General features: G+C 43.1%; 1 protein-coding gene across 7 annotated transcripts in view; it reads right to left on the bottom strand.

Annotated features, from left to right (window-relative positions):
- ARK2N (arkadia (RNF111) N-terminal like PKA signaling regulator 2N) overlaps positions 1-24,502 on the bottom strand; it is an 80,728-nt gene that overhangs the window by 9,104 nt on the left and 47,122 nt on the right. For 6 of the 7 annotated variants that reach the window (XM_053295198.1, XM_053295197.1, XM_053295196.1 and 3 more), the window contains 2 exons: positions 4,273-4,455; positions 1,705-1,831 (listed from right to left, as the gene is read on the bottom strand). In XM_053295198.1, the coding sequence (XP_053151173.1) occupies positions 1,705-1,831; positions 4,273-4,455 (310 nt within the window). Of the gene's footprint in view, positions 1-1,704; positions 1,832-4,272; positions 4,456-13,240; positions 23,001-24,502 lie in introns of those variants that run through there. The other variant, XM_053295199.1, reaches the window with a different exon arrangement.

Raw genomic sequence — 24,502 nt, 5'->3', positions numbered from 1 at the left:
AAAGCACTCTAGCCCAGGCAGTCCAATCTCTACAATTTGGAATGCTTGGTGGCAGTGAAGTAATCAATCGGAAATACAGAATAGTTTTATGAGGAGCCCACCCAGGCAGCTCAGCAGGCATGATTCAGCCGCAGCAGACATTCCTCTCATGTGAGCTGGTCTGAGTAGAAAGGCTATTGTTCCTTAGAAGAACATAAGAAAAGCCCTGCTGGATCAGGCCCAAGGCCCATCTAGTCCAGCGTCCTGCTTCACTCAGTAGCCCATCAGATGCCTCTGGGAAGCCCTCAGGCAAGAGCTGAGGGCATGCCCACTCTCCTGCTACTACTCCCCTGCAACTGGTTTATGTGGAAGATGGTTATGCGGAATTTGGTTTCTTGGTCTAACCAATGAGAAACCTGGGTAGACTTGGGCTTCTGTTGCTGATATGACCTGGGCTTAGAATGCCTGTAGGAGGGTTTGGGCGAGTTGGAGGACTTTGAAGGCTACAATGTCCATGTCTGATTGGTTGGCTGATTTTCCTCCTTTTTAATGTGAGCAGGTGAGGCTGCTGTCTTGTCCATCTCCACTAAGACTGCTTTTCAGGGAGTGTTGTTTTCCTGAAAAAGGTATACTGGAAAGGTTCGCCTTGGATTTTGTATCCACACCCCAGTTCCACAGTCATTTCTGGCTAGCACCCTAGGGAGCTGTTGGCCATAAAGACTGTTGAGAAGGAGACTTTCTTGCAAACGTCTCTGGTAGCCTTATCTAAAGAATCATTCTCTAACACTGTCAGTCTAGGTAAACCCAGTTCTTGCAAATCCCCCCCCACACACACACAAACACACTGGGGCTATTCTCACAATCAGCAAAAATTGGGCTAGCCTCCGCTAGCCCAATTTTTGCTGATCATGAGAACCACCGGGTGGTTCTAGAGTGGGTGGTTCTCGAGTGGGTAACCTGGTGATTCTAGAGTGGGTAACCCGCTCAATTACCCCTCCACAAACCTGGGCTACTCACGAGTAGACCCCTGGAGGGGAGGCAAAAAGCCGCCTCCCAGTTCCAGGGGTCTCCCCAGTATGCCCTGTGCGTTTGTGCAGGGCGTACTGGAGCTTCTGGGGGCTGTGCGGCCCCCGAGCTCCCCAGCCCTCACCGGCTCCGTTACGGAGTCGGCAATAGTGTGGGCGGCCAATCCAGCCGCCCAGGGCTCCCTCCCCGTGCACGCGGAAAAACTGGGTCTTACTGACCGTGAGACCCGGTCCTGTGTTTTTAAAAAATATTTTAAATGATGTTTTTTAAATTATGGTATTTTTGTTAACTGCCTTGAGTCTGCAGAGAAAGGTGGGTATATATATTTTAAAATAAATAAATACAGATACTATAGATGGGGCTCTAAGCATTTTCTCCTTTTGCTCACCATTCTTTGGATTCAAGCCATTATAATTAATTTATTTGACAACAGGGACATGTTCAACATGTATGCACTTCTGCATACTAGGGAAAGGCATCTTTTGTCAAAAATGGGACAATTATTTTGATTATTGCCCCATTATAATTCAATAATGGAGCAAAATTAAAAACAAAAACAAACCAGATATTACCTACCTTCAGGCAACAAAATGGGGGACATGACAAATTATGCCTCATTCTTATTTTCAAAAACGTATCCCAGTGGTTTAAGAGGACTCAATATTAAACACAGAAAACAGAAAGAAAAAAAATTAGCACCTTGCATGTTCCTGAACACCGACAATCTCCACTTCACTATCTGATGAAGCAATGTTGATTTCTTCATTGACCTGAGGGTTGCTGGTCGGAGTCTTGTCACTGGCCAGGAGTCCAACATCCAAGTGATCTGCAGAAGATAAAGTAACAGGCAGACACAGCCTGAGATTCAGCACTTTGCTCATCCTTGGAAGCTCATTTCTCACCAGCCACACCACAAGAATTTACAGAAATAGACCTATTTACAATACACACAATTTACAGGTCTACAGTGCAGACCTATTTACAGTGCACACAACTTGTGTTTTACAGTAGCAAAGATGGACATCTAGTGACACATCCAAACCAGAGAGATAAATCCATTTCTATTGGGTAGCCATAGGCCATTACAGTAGAGTACAGACCAATATACAACAGATGAAATCAAACACTACCTCATACCAGTAAAATAATTCATATACAAAAATTAAAAGAGGTTTCAGATCTCAGCTCTACAGCTTATATTTACATTGGTTTTTTAAAATCAGGTACTAGGTTCATAGCTTGGCAGCACGTAAATCAGTCTGGTGGCTCCGATAAGATGCTGCATCAGACAAAAGCTAGCTCACACATTATTACGAATTAGCTGGCCTCAAAAGTCTCCCCTTATATCAGCATCATAGGGGCAATGTAGAAACTTCGCCAGATGCACTTTTTGCATCGTATGCCAAGTAAACCCAAGACAAAGTTACATACAAAGCAGGTTCTGCGGACATCAGTTTCATTTTCTGCCATAAAGGCACATGTCGAAACAGAGAGTCCATATTTGGTGACCAACATCATACAAAGTGAGTCTTGTATCTTTGTGATTTGGGAACAGAGACTGGTGAGAGGGGTCTTGCACTGGTGGCGCACAGGGAGACCAAAGATGTGGCTGCATCAGTAATGCTTAAAGTTAGTTTAAAAGATTTACACCCTGCCTTTCTACTTTGTATTTAAGGTGGCTTACATAGAAATCTAACTGAACAATTAAAGCGTTAATAGGAACATAGGAAGCTGCCATATACTGAGTCAGACCATTGGTCCATCTAGCTTAGCACTGTCTACACAGTCTGGCAGCAGCTTTTCCAAGGTTTCAGGCAGGAATCTCATCTGGAGATGCTAGGGTGGGAACTTGGAACCTAGATGCTCTTCCCAGAGAGGCTCCATCCCCTGAGGGGAATATCTTACAGTGCTCACACATCAAGTCTCTCATTCATATGCAACCAGGGCAGACAGACCCTGCTTAGCTAAGGGGACAAGTCATGCTTGCTACCACAAGAGTAGCTCTCCTCTCCTAGACCAGCTAAATCTAAAATCAATCTAAAAGTCATCATTTTTAAAAAAAGAAAAAAAGCTAGCATTTAAATAGAGCTAAAACCAGCCCCAACTGGCAGTTATAGGAAGTCTTGCCAATATGGAGATGCTTCTACTTGCCTTCCAAAAGCTAAAAACAATGAGGACTGTTAGTTTATCTGGGGAAAGAGTTCTTCAAAAGAGTTCCGTGCCAACACAGAAAAGGCCCTCCTCCGGGCACCATGAATATCTGAGAGGTGTGTGCCATGTGTGCGGATGTGTAGGGAGCATCAGTGTTCCCCCAAAAGGTGGTGAGAGACACAGTCCTTTCCTTGGAGTAATCAGTAAAGGGGCTCAAACCATTTTGCAACCTCTACTCCAGCATTCTTCATTGCAGAGGTGAACTTCACCTCTGGCACTTCACCCAGAGCTTGTAGGGCTCATTTAGGGGGCAAAGAACTCACTTGAGCCCCAGCACAATTTTGGAAGATGTGCATGGAGAACTGGGAAGTGTTGTCCTTCTCTGCACTTTCCCCAACAAGTTCTATGTGGGAAGAACTACGCTTCCTGGCAGTCCATGCCCACCTTTTAAGCTGGGGCTGGGGCTTTACAGGGCTTTGTTTCTTGTAAAGGGCTTCCCCACACCCCGGGTGTGGTGGGGAAAGTGCAGCACTCACAGAGAGCTGGAAATGGCTCTCACACAGGCGGATTTATGCCCAAGTGCGCCCTGCTTGGAAAAGAGTAAAGATCACTGGTCTGCACCTGAAAACCAGTCAAGCTGTAGAGTTTCTCAGCATCGTTTGTTGTCCAGGCCAGATCACTGGCTGATATCCAGACTAAGTCACACAATGGTACTACTCAGGAGTTACGTTAAAGGTCTACTTCAGGGGTTCTCAAAGCTGGGTGCCCAGATGTTGCTGGACCACAACTCTCATCATTCCCAGCCCCAATGGTGAGTTGAAGTCCAGTAAGATCTGGAGACCCAACTTTGAGAACCCCTGGACAACTTAATTTCAGTACGACTACTCTGGGATCATGTCGTCTGGCTGTCAGCCACTGAATGGAAAGGGTTAAGAAAGTCTGACTGCAGCAGGCCGAACAAGCTCAGGTTAGAGATGAAGTGTGATGGGCGAGGGTGGCAGTGTAGGATAGGTGCAGGAGCCGGGGTGGAGTGGAGTGAAAAGGAGGAATGGAAGCTTTGCTGAGTCTGGGAGGAGGCGGTCTGAGAAATGCTTCCAGACGCTTCTTTGTACCAACCTGCCTCAGCATTCAGTTCCTCTAGCAGCCCTCTTGTCCTCCAAGTAGGCCCTGTGTCCTGCTTGACGACAGAACTGTTGTGCTCTTGAACTACTGCAGCTGCCAATAGATTGTCCACATTCACCACTTCTGGGTCCGAGTTGGTGTCCGAGATGTCATAATGAGCCACGACTGGGGGCCCATCTGGGAAGGAAAGCAAAGCAACAGGGATTAGATGCAGGCACCCTGCAGGCTGCAAACTTCACCATTACTGCATTGGCTATACAATTTCACTAGCAGGAGCATCTGAAGATCAGATCAATCAAAACAGTGATGCAACTGCTATGGGATTTTTTCATCCCATTCATTCAGAATTAGATAGACCAGGATCGCTTGGTGTTGTTGGACTACAACTCCCATCACAGAGGCTGAAGGCTGTGTGGATGATGTGGAGTTGTAGTCAAACATCTTATGTGGAGCCAAGGTTGGGAACCCTTGATATAGACCACAAATACTATCTCTGATGATAATATGTGAAAAATGGCTTTATATATCACATAAATATCTAAAATATTATGGCTAACAAAGGCATTTTATGTTTCCCCAACAACAACAACAAGATATGAAGCCAGAAACTTCAAATTCTATAAGAATATTTTGCAAATTAGGCAGATTTGCTCAATTTCTCCCTTTTAAATTCACAATTGCAATTTTGAGGAACCTGAAAATGGAGGTCATCACTACTATGCAAAAAAAAAAAAAAAAGGGGGTGGTGGTGGTGGTGGTGGAATAGGGAAGTATACATATATGAACATACTGAGCCTTATATACCGAGTCAGACCATCAGTACATTTGACCTAGTGCTGTCTACTCTGACTGGCAGTAGCACTTCTTCAAGACTGGGGGCAGTGGTTCTGCTAGCCAAGGGATTTCAATGGAGAGGACAGGGACTGAAGTGAGGCCTTTTCACACAAAGCAAGTACTCCACCTCTACTTTTGAACTATGGAAGAGGGTGAAGAAGTCAGCACACCCTATTCACCCTCTGTCTGTGTTTCCCAAATTCCTAATAGTACATTTCTCCCTGACCCCTGAATGAAAATTGGAGGCTTACTTCACTCTCATAGATCAAATGGTTTACTTTTCGAGTAAGTAAGAACAACCCAGTCTCAGAGGCGGCTTTTCTCAACACTTTTGCATCAGTCATTGATCTGAGCACATCTCTCGATTGGAAAGAGGCAAGTGCAGAAAAGAGACTCATCCAGAGATTCAACAGGCAGTCTCATAGGAACACAGGAAGTTGCCATATACTGAATCAGACCATTGGTCTCTCTAGCTCAGTACTGTCTTCACAGACTGGCAGCAGCTTCTCCAAGGTTGCAGGCAGTAATCTCTCTCAGCCCTATCTTGGAGAAGCCAGGGAAAGAACTTGAAAACTTCTGCTCTTCCCAGAGCGGCTCCATACCCTGAGGGGAATATCTTACAGTGCACACACTTCTATTCTCCCTTTCATATTCAACCAGGGTGGACCCTGATTAGCTAAGGGGACAAGTCATGCTTGTTACCACAAGACCAGCTCTCCACTCCTCTGAAGACAAGTAGTCTGACCACTTCTCTGCATTGGATGTGAGTGAGTGATGGATCCAACTGCACCTGATGGAGAGATGCAGCACAAATACCCAGCCTGGTAGAGGCATATCTAGTGCTGGGAATCATGCAGAGACATGGTGAGCAGCCTCCCCTGTAAGCATCTGCATTGGACTTACAACAGCTTTTATTTATTTGTTCTGTTTCTCAAAGCATACAATTTGGAAACTGCTATTTAGTTTAAGGCTGGCTTCAAGCATAACACAAAGCCAGTGTTTGTTAAGCTAAACCATGGTTCTGCATTACATCTGAACCCATCTGCCCACAAACCATGGTTTGTTTGGAGCCAACCTACTGGGATCTAAAATTATGGTTTGAACTTGGTATGCAAACAACAGCTAGTGTTAACTGTGGCTGTGTGTTATGTCAAGAGTTCACCAATTGATAAACCACTGTTAGAGCCATGCTCCACATCAAGAGGTTGCTGCATCATAGCAGACTGATAACCATATTAAATGAGTCCTGAGCAGGTGGAAAACAAAAGCAAACAAACAGCTCTAAATCACTGTTTGCCTGTTGTATCTCTGGAAGCTCAAACCATGGTTTGGGTTCTTGACTACGGTGAGTGGAAGTCATGGTTTCATGTTATGTCTGAACTCAGCCTAAGCCTTACTGAGGTATTTGACCAACTCATTAATGTGTGTCAGGCACAGACAACTAATGCACCCAAAGGGTGTAAATAGGCTTCCATCTATACTTTGCTATAGAGATTGGGACGTGTTTTCCTTTGCCCAAGTGCAAATCAGTACACTTTACCAAAATAAATTTGGACCTCCATCTGACCATCACCTTAAAAAAACCCTCCATGATTCGAACAACTCTGGTTCTGCCACAAATTTCATGCTGCCTGAAGCAAGGATTGAGGATTTCTAAACTCTACACCAGTCTTCTAAAGGATTATGCTTTGGTTTGGATGATGGTTTGTTTGTTTATAAAAAAAGACACTAGTTAAAAAGACATAGTAAAATAAAATAAAATCTGAGGCAAGGTTTTACATAATTCATTGGGGAATTAATGTTAGTGGGTAAATGAGGACAGCATTCACCCATTTAAATAGCAAAAAAAAAAAAAGTGTATCCCAATACTTTTCAGTTACTGGGTGGTAGTGGTGGTGGTATTTTAGTTGCCAAGCAAAGGGAGAAAACAAATGGTATGAGAACAGAGCTCCAGATGGACTGAAAGCAATGTACAAGTCTCTTCTCAATATAGCCATTTGTTAGCATCACTATTTTCCATGAAAATGGAGAGATGAAAGAGAAGCTAACTGAAAAAGTAGTGACTTTATGTATGGAAAAGTCAATGACTCAATTCAGATGTCATGGTGAAATTGGCTTGGCTATCAGAAGTGTGCTACCTCCTCTACTTGTGAACTTCCTAGTCTGTGGGAACCATATGGCAAACTATTGTTATTGCTATTCATAGCATCAAAAATCATGGTTTGAAATGGGTTTCAGTTAGCAATAAGCCACACTTTTGCTCGATGAAGATGTCAGAGCAAACAATGGTTACTACAAACCAAGAAACACAGAATGGAACTGGAACCCATGAAGGAAGGTGCACACAAGCTATGCTGGGTCTTGGACCCATAATAAAAGATGACTGATTGATTGATTGAGTGTACACAAGCAAGCATGGAGAAAATTCCTGACTGCTAAACCATGGTTTCACTCTGGACTGAGTCAATGGCCACCTTTGGACATAATGGCAAACCACAGATCCAACAAATCACCACTACACCTTTGTTACTCCTTAAATTTATATCCCACTCTTCCTCCAAGGAGTTCAGGCCAGCATACACGGGTTACCACCCACTCCATGTCATACTGTAAACAGCATTTGCATCTTCCTTCAGTTTCGAAAGTATTTTGTCATAAAGCACTGTGCTGTGTGGAGGTGGGCTGCTGAAAGACAGCTCCAAATCACCGTTGGCTCATAAGAACTGCAGAAGGACCCTGCTAGATCCGAATTACGGTCCATCTAGTCCAGTGTCCTGCTTCACAGAGTGGCTACATATGCCTCTGGAAAGCACACAGGAAGGGTATGAAAGCACAACTCCTTTCCCACTGTTGCATCCTGCAAATATTGCCATGAAACACAGATGTTCCATGTAGCCATCAGGGCTAATAAGCACTTACAGGCCTCTGCCCATCCATTAATTTGCCCAATCCACTTTTAAAGCCATCTCAGCTAGGGGTTTTTGCATCCCCAGACTACAACTGCCATTATCCACAGTCCCTGGCCGTTGTGGCTGGGGATGATGGGAGCTGCAGTCCAACAGGATCTGGGGACCGAAGGTTCAGAAGCCCTGATTTAAGCTAATGGCTAAACAGTAGAATACATCCATCTTATGCTTTCCTCCTTAGTAGGTTGGGGATGAGAACATAGAACCATAGTAGAGCACCTGCTTGTGCACTCCCAGGTCAAGCCCTCGCATCTCCAGGTAGGGCTGGGAAAGACTCTTGAAACCCTGGAGAGCTCCTGCCGGTCAGTGCAGATAATACTGAACTAGAAGGAACAATGGTCTGAGACAGTATAAATCAGCTCCCTATGTTCCTGTTGAAGATCTCATTAGACACTATAAAAATACTGAAAGAGGAAGCCATCTCATTGTCCGAGGTGGGACCTCATTTGGTCTTGGCTATGACAGAGTATAAAAAGGAACCTTAAAGTGGATAGGAAGGGTTTAGAGATGGAATGCAGCTCTATGGTATGCTTTGCATATTAAAACCTGAGGGAGGTTCCATACAGCTCCAGTTAAAAAGGTCCCATATTACAAGGCTGAGAAAAAGTTCTGTCTGAGAATCTGGAGAAGCACTCTTGGGACAGACTCTACTGGGGCAGATGGACCAATGGGTCTGACTCAGTTCTTTTTATATTATATATAATGGCTGCCAACTTCCATGCAATATAAGCATCCATTCAATGCAACCACATACAATGCATGGAGAATGGGTTTTATTACAAGAGACATAGTTGAAATCATAAGAACATAAGAGCCCTGCTGGATTAGACCAAAGGTCCAGTATCCTATTTCCAGCAGTGCCCAATCAAAAACCTCTAGGAAGTCCAAAAAGGAGGTATGAAGGGGACAGCTCTCTACATGACTTGCCCCATCACAACTGATATTCAGAGGCATACTGCTTCTGAATACAGAGGTTCCATTTCTCCATCAAGTCAAAACAAGGTCAAAAGCTTAGCCTGAAGTTCATTGCTTCCAACAGGAATTTGGAAGTTTTAGGTCTAATTTCATTTTTAAAAAGAAAGAAGGCAATTTAGTGTGACAGTTCTAAAGCAGTTCTTAATTAAGCATCCAGTATCACTTTTGCAACCTATATTAAAGAAATGTATTAGAAGATTTCAGGTGAAACTTTTTTCAACAAGAACAGCTTCCACTTCCAAAAATTGACAGACAAACTTAAAAAGGGAAATGAATGGTTATATACAAGAGGAACAATGACCCACATTAAACACTGATGACTGTGAAGCAGGGAGAAATCCCAGCAAGTTGCAGAGTGACATTTGCTGTTGTCGATGAGATGACAAACTTTATATAATGATACCTAAGAATTAGTTGATAATTTGGTAGAGGAGGCGATAATAGGTGTTAAAAGCCTAATGAACATGCGGGATTAAGTACAGGAGTCTTTTGTTTTTCTCCCCACAGAAGTATCATCAGAGTTCAGTGCAACATGGTCTCAACTGACATTACATGGCCAATTAAAAAAAGTTTGAGTGCAGAAGATACGAGGGCCAAAGTACAATATTGACTGTTCATGATGTAGCCAATTAAGGAGCTGCTCTGAATTCCTTTTAGCATTTTGGATATACTTTAATTATCAGTAATATGTGCAAAAGTAGGCTTTAAAATGCCCATTTTAAAATACCAGACAGGTCTAGATGAGCCAAATTATATTCAGACCACAAAAGGAGTCAAGTCAAAATTGTACCACTCCTACATGTATAATCATGCAAAAATGGAGAATAATGTATATACATGCAGAGTGATATTCTTATCACCTACCCAGAGAATAACTTGGGTGAAAGTCTTCATCAGTAGGAAATACAAGCATTAACTTGTTATCTGTAGCTCCAGCTCTTGTATCTTCCACACTTCCAAACAGCACACCTTATAACTTAGCTTAAATTTAGCATATATCAGACAGACAGTAATAGTTTACATGCCGAACAATCATTAACACTTGTCTTTTTTTAAAAAAATGCTGAAACTGTCATAGTAAGGTTCTTTTTAATATAACAAAACAGGAGGGGGGGAAATGGCACAAGCAAAGTACTTTCAATTTGTCAAGGAGTGTTGTTTTATTATTTGGTCTCCATTCTCAAACAAGACGCTGGAAAGAGAAGATTCCTACGGACAAGTGGAGGAAGCTAAACCCAGAGACAGCTCTGGCAGGAGACCAGCGGAGGTAGCTGCCGCCGCCTCAGGAACCAGTCTGTGCCCAGCAGCGTGGGAGGCAGGCAGGCACAAACCAGCGGCCAGTTCTCCTGCACAAGCCCACCTGGAAGCATTGTGCAAGAGCACAGTTCAGTGAGGCCTGGGCAAGCAAACTTCCCCATGGTTCAGGTCCTTTGGTCACATACATGGATGCTTGTGTGGGATGCTCTTTGCATTTTCTGCCTCAGACTGCAGTTTGATGCACATTTAAGGAGCAATAAGCTCAACTGAAGACACTGGCTAAGATCCTGAGCAAGGAAGCACTAATGCAGCGAGCGAAGAAGGCCAACAGCAATTCCCAACTAACGGCACTGGTGCAGCAGGGGAGGGGCAATTCTTTTTTTCCTTTTTTTGACAACCTCTTCTTCCCCAGAAAGCCTTCAACACCAGCTGAAAATATGTCCCTGAGGGCTGTGCAGCCCTTCTGGGGCACAGAGAGCTTCCTGGGGAGAGGATGTCAAGATTTTCCCCTTCCTGGGACATGCGATTAGCCTGCGCTGTTTGCTGCACTGGTGCTTCCTTGCTCTGAGTGTCAGCCAATGAAACTTACTTTTGAGTAAACCTGCACAGAACTGTGTCTATATAGCACCAACATGTTTGGGGCTGGCCCCAGCTAACTTTATCATTCTCCCAGGTCAATTCACAAGCCAACTTTCCTCAGCTCTGCCACACCGTTTTTCTCAGTGTGCATAACCTGCTATCATGACTTATCTTTCTGCACACGTCATTTGCTACTAGATTACAGGGAGCGGGCGGGTCATGATGAGGTGAGTGTGTTACTGGCAAACGTTGCTTTTCATGGCTAAATGGTTCGCCTGAAGGCTGCTGTAGGGGATGGAAGAGAATGACAAGTCTCTTGTCGACAAGCATATCCCCTGCCAACTTGGCAAAGAGGCACCTTTTAACGTGGTGATTCTCTTTATTGAGCAGGGGGAGAGTAGCTGGCCCTATCCATCCCCAGCACAGGACCTCCAGTGACTGCTGCTGGTGTCTATCTGATGTTGCTTTTTAGATTGTGAGCCCTTTGGGGACAGGGAGCCATCTTACTTATTTATTATTTCTCTGTGTAAACTGCCCTGAGCCATTTTTGGAAGGAAGGGAGGGAGGAAGGGAGGGAGGGAGGAGGAGGAGTCTAATGCTGGTCCCTGAGAACGCTGGTGTTTTTTCGATCCCTGCACAGGGCTGGCACCTACAAAAACTATTCAGGGTATCTAAGTAACTTCTCCATCTCCCCCCGCCCCAACGATGGCAGATCCAGAGCTCCTACATATATCAATAGCTCATGAGCCAGGCCCATAAGTTGTGGCCATCAGTACCATCTCGGGGGATGAATGTTCCTAGCAATTTTTGGCAACTTCTACCTCCACAAGGGATGGAAAATAGGTGATAGCACCTGCAACTTCCTGGGTGTCATCACCCTGTCTTTATCCCTACCTCCAAACAATTAGGGTAAAATTGTGGTAATTCTTGCACAGAGAAAAGTTTTAGAGTTAGGGCAAGAGTGAACAGCTGGTATTCTTTCCATGGAATCATCTTTGGCAGACATTCTTGCCAATTTTCATTTCCATTCCTTGGACATCAATACAATTTTATGGTAGTTTTTGTGTTTTTAAAATCTTAATAGATTTTAAAATCTTTTATAATACTATTGCACATTTGGCTGCTGCAAGCCCAAGAGTCAGGACAATAGGACCATGAGAGAACACTCTGAAAGCTGGAAGAACTGCAATGCTAGCACCTATTTTCCATCTCTAGGGATGTAGACCTGGTCAAACGTCACAATGAGCATCCAACGAGCACACAACAGTCTGAGTGAAGGTTCCCAAAGAAGGTGTGCAAGGGATTGAGCATTAAGACTGTGCAAGGGATTGAGCATTAAGAAACCATGGCTGCCTCTGGGAGATATGCAGCCAAGCAAATACTGTATGCATAGGATCATAACAACTCTATGTACTCCAAGAAAGAGGAGGTAGCCTTATATGTGAAAGCACTGGGGAAAGGGGAAAGCTCTTCAACACAGGTATGGAAATGAAAAAGTATCCATCAGAACCCCTCACTAGCCACTTTCGGCACTGAATGAAAATTGTTTTTATGCCAGTGTGCTTTTCTTGATTGTTGGTCACTGACTGACTGGGATTTTATTTCTGTATGCTGGTTCAGCATGGGGGCAGGAGTTGGCTGAAGGAACCAGAAAGGATACCCCAGCAAATTACACAGGCCGCCACTTCCCAGCAGCAGTTCTCTGGGATCTCAGGTGGAGATCTTCATGCCCAAGACCCTTTCAATGGGAGATGCTAGCGACTGAACCTGGGCTTGTTAGGCGTGGCTACTGGTAGATCACCTGCTCTGCACATGCAAAGCAGGTGATCGACCAATAGCCACGCCTAACAAGCCAGGGGGTGCCAAAGGAGGCGCAGCTGCCTATACTTCCGGGCAGCAGCTCAGGTTGCTGCCCTCTCCCCCGGCCACCTGCTGCGCTGCCTGCAGGCTGGCTATTTGTTTGGTAGGGCTGCATGGCTAACCGCGCAGCTCTATCTGACGAATGCCCAGCCTGCAGGTAGCATGGCTCTCAGGTGGGGCAGGAGAGAGAGAGAGAGAGAGAGAGAGAGAGAGAATGAACACACATGCAGCAAGCAACTGGAGTTGCTGCCAGGAAACAAAGACAGCTACCCCCCCACCCCCCGCCGCTTTGGCGCCCCCTATGGCTGCTACTGTGTTCTACCATAGAGCGACTGCTCCCTCCTGCATTCACAGAATGGGGAAGGGGAAGAGATGCATACATATAGAGAGGGGAGAGAATACAATTTGTGCAGCAAACAGCCGTTGAACTATACTGATGGAATTTTAAACTGTACGTTACCAAAACAAAAAATTTAGCTTTAACATTCATATTGCCGTAAGAATTTTATTAATATCTATATTAATTCTAGGTTACAGTAGTTACATTTTTCAATTTACATAATTTGGCAAAGGATACACATTATACATACAGTGAAAGAATCGTATAACTATGTTCTCGCCAAATATCAGGAAGCAGAAAGAATTTTAGGAGAAAATAGTATTTCTTCATGTTTTGTCTTCATTTCCCAGTAAGATTGGGGCGGGGGGAGGGAGTTATCTATTTGGTATAAATACCATGATACATATGCTTATGCTTGATCTTAGCAACATATTAAACTCCAAACAAAATACATAGATACAGATAATGAAATCCAATTCAAGTTTCTTATCCCATTCCCAAAATCATTGTTCAGAAAACATTTTTAAAACCCCAAATTTACCAACTAATGATCATTTCTGGCACAGACATTAAGCTTCTCTAGAGGCAGGGTGTGATAAGAGTTATCAAGACACTGGAGACTGAAGTGAGAAATCCAAGATTTACTAAGGAACAGAAAAGGCTGCCTTGTACCAAGTAAGATTGTTGGCCCATTTCGGTCAGAACGGTCCCCACAGGAGCTCTCCAGAGCTGAACACAGAGGTCTTTCCTAGCCCTGCCAGGGACTGCACTCGGGACCTTCTGTATACAAAACCGGTGTTCTACCATGGAGCTTTGGTCCCTCCCCTCTGGCCTACCGCGGAAATTACAATTTTTACTGAGCAACCTTGAGCAAGTCACCATCTCTGATCCTCTGTCTATAAACTATGTGCTCTCACAGCAAATCACTGAATGCCAGAAACAAATACAGTGCAGCACCTGGTATGTTAAAGGTGCTGCATACATTCAGATGGCAAGTGGAATGATTTGTGCGCAAACTCCTCAGGCCAAACCAAAAAAGGGAAAAGCAATCTTTTCACACACCTCTCACGGTTACTGCATCAAGGCCTCAACTTGAAAATGGAAGGGGAAACCATTCTTGCTCCTTCAGAGACTGTCTTGCATGTTGGTATGCTAGAGGGTCCTGTGTAGGCTGGAAGGAGTAAGTCCTTTCCCTGCTCACCCCTCCTGCCATGCTCATGCTCCATCCCAGCTATCACTAGGCAGTATGGGGCTCTATTTTCAGTAAAGGAGGCCTCCCTTACACTAGAAGCAGACGGGACAGCACAGAGACAGACACACGAGGAGTGGCTGCTCTCCAAGTTTTTGGGCCTGCTTCACAAATACAATGCAAAACAGAGCATGGCTTCTGAAAAGGTAGGCTTTGCTTCACTAATCTCTTGGGAGTTCTTTGCAGGTGTCAACAGGTATGTGGATAGAGGTGGTCCAGTTGACACTCTATACTTGGACTACCATACGAGCTCCCTCATCAAAGGCTTTTGAGTAAACGTAACACTAACAGGAAAATGGGACATGCTCATTTGTGCATTGGTAACCGATTGAAGGACAGGAAACAGAGGATAGGAATAAATGGACAGTTTCCACAATGGGCAGAAGTAAGAAGTGGAGTCCCTCAGAAATCTCTACTGGAACCGGTGCTTTTTAATTTATTCATAGATGATCTAGAAATTGGAGTAAACAACAATGTGGACAAACATGCAGGGGACATTGAACTATGTAGGTTAGTGAAATCCAAAACAGATTGTGAGGAGCTCCAAAAGGATCTCTCCAAACTAGATGAGTGGGCATCAAAACAGCAAATGCCATTCAATGTGAGCAAGTGTAAATTGCTTACGAATTGTAAATTTTTGCACATTGGGGCAAAAATCCCCTACTTCACATACACATTGAAGGGGTTTGAGCTGTCTGTAACTGACCAGGAGAGAGATCTTGGGGTCATGATGGACAGCTTACTTAAAGTGTTGACTCAGTGTGTAGTAGCTGTGAAAAAGGCAAATTCCATGCCAGGGATCATTAGGAATTGGGTTGAAAATAAAACTGCTAATATTATAATGCTTTTATTACAAATTTATGGTGCAGCCACATTTGGAGCAGTCTGTACAGTCCTGGTTACCAATATTTCAGTAAAGATATTATAGAACTAGAGACGGTGCGAAGAGGGCAACCGAGATGTTTGGGGGCTTAGAGTGCCTTCCTTACAATGCAGAGCTACATTTGGGGCTTTTTAGTTTGGGGGGTGGGAGAGAAAGGAAACTAAGGGAAGACATCATAGAGATTTATACAATTATGAATAGTATGTAGTGAGTGGACAGAATTTTTTCTCCCTTTCTCACACTAGAACCAGGGATCTTCCCATGAAACTGATTGCCAGGAAATTTAGGACCAAAAAACGGAAGCAGTTTTTCACACAGCGCATAATGAATCTATGGAATTTTCTGTCATGGCAAATAATGATGGCCAGTAGCTTAGATGGCTTTAAAAGGGGCTTAGACAAATCCATGGAGGACAGATCTATCAATGGCTGCTAGCTTTGATGGCTATAGGCCGCCTTCAGGCTCAGAGACAGGATGCCTCTAAATACCAGTTGCAGGAAAGCAACAGCAGGAGAGGGGCATAGCTCTTTCGCTCCCCCCTGCCAGCCATACTGCAAATCTTATTGGCTGTTTGAGTGGGGGTTTGTGTGTCCTCTCTCCAGAGATCAAGATTTTTTACTTATATTTCCCATTACTTTCTCTCCAGTTTCTTCTCCCACTCAATAGCCAATCTTGCTCCCCTACTGTCCCACAACAAAATTCTCCAGGAATTCAGAAGTTTTGATGTAAGAATCCCTTATTCTGTCAAATTTTGTCAAAGCTGCCATTCTGTGACCGGCTCTGTCTCCCCAAGCTGCCATTTTGTGACCAAACCCAGCTCCCCAAGCTGCTACTTCAAGCTGGAGAGGAGAGCTGGTCTTGTGGCAGCAAGCATGACCTGTCTCCTCAGCTAAGCAGGGTCTGCCCTGGTTGCATGTGAATGGGAGACTAGAAGTGTGAGCACTGCAAGAGATTCCCCTCAGGGGATGGAGCCGCTCTGGGAAAAGCATCAGAAGGTTCCAAGTTCCCTCCCTGGCATCTCCAAGATAGGGCTGAGAGAGATTCCTGCCTGCAACTTTGGAGAAACTGCTGCCAGTCTGTGAAGACAATACTGAGCTTGATAGACCAATGGTCTGACTCAGTATATTGCAGCTTCCTATGTTCCTAGTTCTCAAGCCCCAGGTGGGAACTCCTGAGCTCCAAGAAGCCTCAAGTGTGACCACGCCTAATGTAGAGCACTCTCTGTGACAGTTGTTTTGATATCTTCCATTCAGCAGTTTCTTGGGCTTCACTTGTTAAACTGAGCTGAATACCAACTGACAACTAACCACCAGCACTTTAACTCTTGCCATCATTTCCTCCTCTATTGCTGGAACTAGGTTTGCTTCAAGTGGGGAACTCAAACACGCTAACTTCAAATTGAAACCAGACTTGTAGCAGTTATTTGCTCTTAAAAGAGGATGTTTGGACTTTGGGCAAAGTGTGTGTGACAAAACATGTGGTTGAAAAAGACACTGGCAGAGTGTATAGTCTCATGAAGCTCTAAACCATGTCCACAAACAACCTAGCAAATTCATGACAATCACTGCACAGAAAAAGTGGCTCCAAAAAAGAGGGAAGATTCCACCACAGAATAAGAAATGGATGATAGTTTGTAAAATGTACGAAGCAGGGAGGTTGGAGTAGAAGGCCTTCATGGTCCCTCCCAATTCTAAAATTCCATGATTCAATGAAATAAAAAACAAAAAAACAAACAAAAAAACCACCTGAAGCTGGGCAAGTTCTTTTAACACAACTATACTGACTTTTGCTAATAGAATTGCTTCATGGCACTTCAAGCAGTTCTGGGCACAGCATGTTGATATGGACAAATTGGGAAAAGGCTCAGAGTACAATGAAGATGGTTGGGGTTGGGTGGTGGGGGGAAGCCACCTTAAGAAATGGGGGGTGGGGGCGCAACTGCCCAAGAACCCATCCATAGAAAGCACCCAACTATGGTTCAGTATTTGAAATGATCTTACGGATTCTTTTCACTCAAGGCAATAAAACTAATCAGCTAAAAGATAACACCAGCATCAAGAGTTATTTCTGTATTTACGTTTATTACATTTACATACTGTGCAACATTATGTATGTGATGGAACATTTGCATAGTTGTGGAAAAGCACTGTTGTAGAAGTGCAAACATCGCACAAATTGAGTTGTGCAATAGTGCAGCCATTATATATGATGGCTGCACTGCGACACCTCAATCTGAGCAATTTATATGGTGGTGCAATAGCACCTTTATGCAACTGTGCAATGAGATTCCATCATGTGCATGATGCTGTGCAGTATGTCAGCCAGAGAGAAATGAGGGAGGGATTCACATGAAATTTCTCTGCCTGTGTTTCCCAGAGTCTTAAAAAGGCCCTGTTTGGGTATGTTTAGCTTCGAGAAGAGAAGAGGGATGGGGGATGAAAGAACCCTTCAGAGAGTTGAAAGCTCCAGAGGGAAGGACTGGTTCTTATGGGCTTAAGTTACAGGAAGACGCATTTCAGTTAATAGTAGAAGCTTTTTAATGGTAGGAACAGACCAAGAATTAAGCCAGTCATTGGCAGGGGACACTATTGCTGGAGGGCTTCAAGCAGAGGTTGGACAGCCAACTACTGGAGATGCGCTAACATGGATTTCCTGCATGAAGGGGGTTGGACTACATAACTTACAAGATCCTATCTAATTTTATGCCTGTGCTGAGTGGCTCCCCAGACATATTCTTGACTTGCAACTGAGGGCAACATCGTTGTATAGGAGATGCAACAGCACATGATTTTCTGGTAACGTTAAAAAACAAAGGGCACATGGGATTCGGTCATACTGTGGCTCGGCTCCTTTCCATACCAGCACTGCAGCAGTGAGTTACCATCGGAAAGAGCTGCATCATAAGCTGCTCCCATTGGGCCTGGGTCTTCTTATATTACCAGACTGCTATATGCTGAAGCAGTGCCCACAAAAGTAACAGCAGAAGGTATCTTCGTGAACACAAAGGAAGACTGAGTGGGTGAACAAGTTAAAGTGTCCCAGCAGAGCTAACCTCATATCTTTCCCACCCTACAGATTTACCATTATTTACTGAATGTAAACATCCAGAAATCAGCCCGAGAGCCCTCTTGTGTGCAGGGTCAGCTTCAAACATATAGGTTTTAGGGCAGATAGAAAACAGATGATATAAGTCATTACATATTAATCTAGAAATAAGGCTTCTCACAAGTTAAGTGGCTGCCAAATTTACAAGTTGTCCCTTTATTTCCAATATACTGCCAGGACATATTTTACTTATTGCACCACTAATCATCATTTTTGTAAATGTTCACAGAAACTTACAGATAAAAAGATGGACACCCAAGTAAGACATTTTTTTAAATAACAGAAACAAAACCCCACAACCTACAGCAGCTTCGTAGATCACACTTTGGGTGGCAGCTTAGAAACCCTCTGGTTGGATTTCAGAGATGCACTGCAACCAATAATCAAGTTCACTTTTAACCATGGTTAAAAAATCACAAGCCGGCTGTGGGAACAAGCACTCTCCCATTCCCACCTCTCTCTTCTCAGGGGTAAATTTCCCCCTCCTGCCTCCATCACAGTTATGAGAAATGGTGGCACCAACATTAAAGAGTTCCCACTCAACCATTAGAAAATTGTGTGTGGTTGGTGTTCAATCTTGTTAAGATTGGTGCTGACATTTCCCTTAACGGTTAACATGGCCCACATTCATAGCGGACTCCTGATCTCTCCACCATGGTTAAGGAGCCAGTATCCCCTCTACATTGTCTCACAATGGTCACCACACTAAAAGACAGTGGCCAACACCCTATCATTACATGCTTCTAACTTGGGAGTACATGCAGCGGTAGTCCCCACCCGTGCTTCCGAAGCACAGTGCTCTTGGCGCAAGAGCCCAAAGACTTTCGGAGCTTCCTCCATGCTCCAGAAATGCTCGGTTAGAATGGAGATATGTCACTCGGCAAGAGTGTTCTTGCGCCAAGAGCACCTGTGCTTCTGAAAGACAGAGACTAGCACAGGGGCAACTGCGGCATGAGCAGCGTTCAAAGCACGCACACAGCAGAGTCAGGAGGTCAACCAGTTTCTGTATGTGGAATCTCTGCACAGTAATACAGAGTCTTAATATAAAGAAGGGCTACCTTGGCAACTGACAGCAATGCAGGAACACTGTAGAAAAAACTATAGGATTTTGTGGCAAACAAACATGATTGCCCTTTGTGTATGTAATGCACAGATACAGTCCTAAACATTATTCATTATTATTGTGAAGCCTTTTAAGATATTCAGTAAAACTCCATCCAGTTTCAATATTATTTTTAACATTTTCTAGAGCGTGGCCAGATCAAGCAAAGTCAGAAAAATGAGGACCACTAAAAACAGACTTTCAACCAGCTACAATTAGTTTATAATCTATTCAAAACAATGAGATGTTTACTGTTTTAGCTGACTGATTCTTAACACACCTGTATCATCCATTAAAAACAAACTAAACAACCAAACATTTCAGAGCATGCTTGAGGCAACACTGCTTTATATAAAAGCAGCCAATGCATGCTTGGGAAGATATGTAGACTCAGCATGCAGTTCTGAATATATTTCTAAGAGTTTACATTTCTATCTAGAAAGCGGTACAGATTAACTCTTTAACAAAATGATTTCTGGGAAGTTACTAACTTTAAAAGTAAATGAGGGCAAATTCATATCATTTTATTCAAGGCAACAAAATAAATAAATAAAAAAGACCTGGCAAGATAATTAGAATTACCCTGACTGTTTGAAACCAATCAAGTTAAGTATACACATGATTTCAGGTTAGGAAGATATCAAATTCACAAACATACCCATATCAAAAGTTATACATGAAAAGATTTAACACTAAAATTGTTTTAGGAATAATTCAACTTTTGTTTTTTTACATAAAATTACATTCTGCATAGCCTTTCAAACAGTTACCCTGAAAATACGTTTTTTAAAAAAGCAGCTTCACTTCCTAAAAGTCAATCATATCTTGACAATTCATGAATCATCTGTTGTCATAAAAATCAGTTCTGACATGAGCAGAAGGTAGCTCCAGTGAGCAAATACATGATATTTCTGAGACAAATGAGATGTTCTTGCTTCAACTGTGATAGGCAGGGATGGCAGTAAAGGGCCGGGATCCAAAGAACTACTTAAGCTGCACCTAGTGGGATTTCAAAATGTGTGTCTTTCAAAAGGAGACAACACAAATTGCTTTTGGGCAACCTGGCAGTTTCCAAAGTGGTTTGCCATATGGCATAGGAGGTTGCTGTTGGACAAACACCAGCTCAAAACTCCCTTGGGTAAGCAGAAGTAGTAACATAGTTCTTTGGATCTCAGCCAACATCTGCAATGGCAACAAGCTGCAATCCTAAGCACAATTACTAGAAAGTCCTATTGAGTTCCATGCAGACTACTTCTGAGTAAATACTGTTAAGAGGCTGGAATAGCTACTCACTCTTTTGCTCAAATTCCTTCTAATTAGATGCTCAGCAATATTTATTTCTCCCTTTAACACAATGCAAGCAATGTTGCCGAGCTACATGAACATTTGTAAGACAAATTATTTTTATTGGAAAGCCCAAATGGAAAAGGAATTGAAGATATTCTAATCATATTAGTGAAAACATCCCACTATTGTAATGGGAGCAAAGCTAATCTAACAACCAGTGTTGCCAGCATGATCCCTCACTGAGAGCTATTTTCCAGGTGTGAAGTTTAAGTCAAACCTGCAAATAATCACAGGTGGACCAATACTTGAATATTCTCAACCAGAGAGGTTAGTTCATTAACCTCTCTAGTTATGCCAGAGAGGTTAATAAACTGGTTATTCCAGCTTATTCCAGAGAGGAATATAGTTCAATGACCTCACAGAAGATGGCTTAGAAAATACTTTAACAGGACAAAGAATGGCTGCAAACCAGAGAGCCATGCTGCTGGTGTCACCGCAGCAGCTTTCAGTATATATTGCACTCCTAAATGTTGCATTTGCTTTATCTTATGGGACTTGTAGCCTGTGCCATCCCAAGCATTTGGGGAAATACCGATATGCTAATTCTACCCTATGCCTGGCCATGATGAGCCATGGGGATCCAGTGGAGACACTCAAGCACTAGTACCACAAGCTCCCAGTGAGCCACCCCCAGCAGAAGGGAGGCTGCAGCATTCAGCACCATCCAAAGCTTTCCGTTCTCAAGGGCAGCCCTACATACAGGACACTGCAGTAGTCTAGCCCCGGAGCAACATGAATGATGATGCTAACAGGAGTTTCAAAAGCAATTTGCCCTTTAGAGTGATGGGGATAAACTAGGCCCAAAGCCCTGATGCTCATGTGCAAGCCATTGCACATGCTGCCTGAAGGGGCTCTTTGAATTGTGGCTAATTATTTTGTGGACGAAAATTCAAGCTCACCAAGTCAATTCTTATTATTTCAGAACAGACTCTGGAGTGTAACTGTTCCACAGAAATACAATTTAATAATGTAGAGAACACACAAACCATTTACTAGTATTCTGGCTGCTTGGATAGGTGGCACAAGTCTTTAAAGAAAGTGTATGTGTACTGTAAAAGCTTCCTCACTTAACCACTTATTGAAAATATTCAATTTTCTAGATTCAGTGTAACCTTGGACAGATCTATTGCTTCTAGTGACATCTCAAATTTCAGGGCCCTTCAGAGAGATGCATTTTTACTTAAAGCACATGGATGCTTCCTGCAAGAATACATATTACAAAAAACATCTGGAAGGAAATGAACTGCTAAAATGGGATATGAACACGGACTTATCAAACCTATCCAGTTTACAGACTGGCCAGTTTCAGCCAAACAGGACTGGAGAAGAAACAAAAATACACAAGCAATATGTAATCTTGTTTAAACTACACAATTTAGATATTTGCATTTGTTTAAGAAATATTCATAGGTCATACTGACTGGGTACATAAGAATTATCTCAATTCCAAATGTGTATTGCCACAAACACTTTTGACATGCAAAAGGAACACACAGAGGAATACATCAACTGCTCCTACAATAAGACACACAAAAAAGGATTCCTAAATTGTATTTTGTCAAGCTTTGGTGACGGGAAGCTGAGGAGGAAGCATTGTAATGGTGACCCAAGTACATCTCTATTTTCTTTCTTTCTCTTTTTAAACCTGAAACTCTGGTTGTAAAAAAAAAACAAAAAACCTAATCAAGGAACCAAAAAGTTATACGAACAACTGAGAGCATTAGCAGCACAATCCAGGTCAACAGCAAAGGTTTGAGAACCTCATTAAGTTTGTGATTGATTCAAACTGGGTTCTGCAATATTCCCATTTTCAGGGAAGATAGCTGGAAAATTGTTATTAAAAGTCGCTGGAAACTCTAAGGCTGTATCAATATTTTGATAGCTCACGTAAGAATTAAAGGACTGCTGCGGAAGTACTTGGCTATCAGGCACCTGCAAAAAAACTCCTGCCTGAGTCGCTGGGGGGATTCTTTGGCCAGCTAGAGGTACTTTTGGTTCCCTGGGCTCCAGCTGCTGCTTGCTTTCTTCATCTGTGTCAAGACGGGTTAGCTTTTCTATCCACATGCGGAACTTCTCCTCTGTCTGCCTCTGCATCTCGGCAAAGCAGTTCATGGCCTCTTCCAGGACACTGCCTATGCAGTTCCTATCCCATACGGTGCCCCTGTCAAGCAATCCTGGAATTTCCCTGGTCGCTCCTCCAGATCCCCCAGCACGACTGAAGCCAGCTTTAAAGACATTGAGGCCATTGCATAAGACATCATTAAGGAAAAGATCATCATATCTATACATTAAGGCATGCGAGCACCAACACGCTACACACTTGCTTTAACTGTTCAGGTAGATAATCTCAGAACAGTACCATGGTGTCTGCCCCAGCTAATTTCATTAAAATTTCATAAGCCACCCACACAACCTGACATAATTACTGGAATCTTCTGGCCTTGCAAATAACATTTGGAAATTAAAAACAATCCCATTCCTACATACATCTTTGGAGTCTACATTATTCAATGAAAACTAAAGCAGCATAATGATGGGCAATAATCAACATCTTAATTTAAAACAAGACATACATTCAAATCTAGTTTGTAGGCACATTTAAGAATGTAAGAGTGCAAGAACACAAGAATTGCCTTGCTGAATAAGACCCAGGTCCATCCAGTCCAGCATTCTGTTTTCAACAGTGAACAGGCAGATTTTCTTGGGGGCTCACAAGTAAGGCATAATGGTGATGGACCATCCTCTATTCTGCGTCCACATCAGAGAAACTGCTTCTGAACATGAGGGTTCCATTCATTTCACATGGTTTCTGCCCTGTGGCAGATTTCCATGAATTTGAATTACTTAACAGAATCTTTGCTCAAAGAAGAAGGGAAAATCACAACATCTGTTTACGCAAAATAAAAATGTGATCTTTGATCACGCTGCTGCAAATGGCAAATTCCAGATCTCAGAGCCCCTACCCCCCGTACAGACAATGCAGGTGAAAATAAGCTGATCCGGCAGATAGAGCAATTACCAACTTCCAAAACAAAACAAAAAATCCTGATTAAATATGCAGAATAATGGTTCAAATCTGCAGAAGTGCAAGTTCTATTCTATATTCTGAAGGTAGTATTTGGGTCTACACAAAATTCAGAATATTTTGGCAAGGAGTGAGGTGACATATGGCAAGAAGGTAGATGTAAGCTTAGAAAGGGAAAAATGTTCAATGCAGTTTTATGCAAGCTTATTCAAAAATAAATCCCACTGTGTTCAATGAGACTTACTCCCAGGTAAGTGTGCATAGCATTGCAGACTAAGAGACACAAGAATGATGAACTAGAGAGAAAAGCAGGGAACTATGAAGGACACACATAACCTGCTTCCAACTATTAGATATGGTGAGTCATCACACTCTTGGTTTGGGCCTTCAAGATGACACTGCATGTGTGTTCTCCAAATATTTGAGCAATGAGAAAAGGAAATCAGCCATTAACATCGACAAGACGGGTTCATATCCCAAGTACAGCATGGTGGTACCACTCTGAGGAATTCTAGAGCTCATATCAGCTTTTGCGTTCCTTTCCAAAGGAAATAATAAAATTATGAAGTAATGGCCAACAGACTGCTTCCCCTAAAACTCTCAGAAGACTCTGCCTACTATCCTTATGGAGGGAATCTAGGATGTAGGGTGGAAAAATTTCCATTTCTAAAAATGCATTGTCAGATATGCAGACTAGCGTTG

The sequence above is a fragment of the Hemicordylus capensis genome, chromosome 2 (genome assembly GCF_027244095.1).
Source record: "Hemicordylus capensis ecotype Gifberg chromosome 2, rHemCap1.1.pri, whole genome shotgun sequence".
Lineage (NCBI taxonomy): Eukaryota > Metazoa > Chordata > Lepidosauria > Squamata > Cordylidae > Hemicordylus > Hemicordylus capensis.
This window is presented reverse-complemented; position numbering and strand designations above follow the sequence as displayed.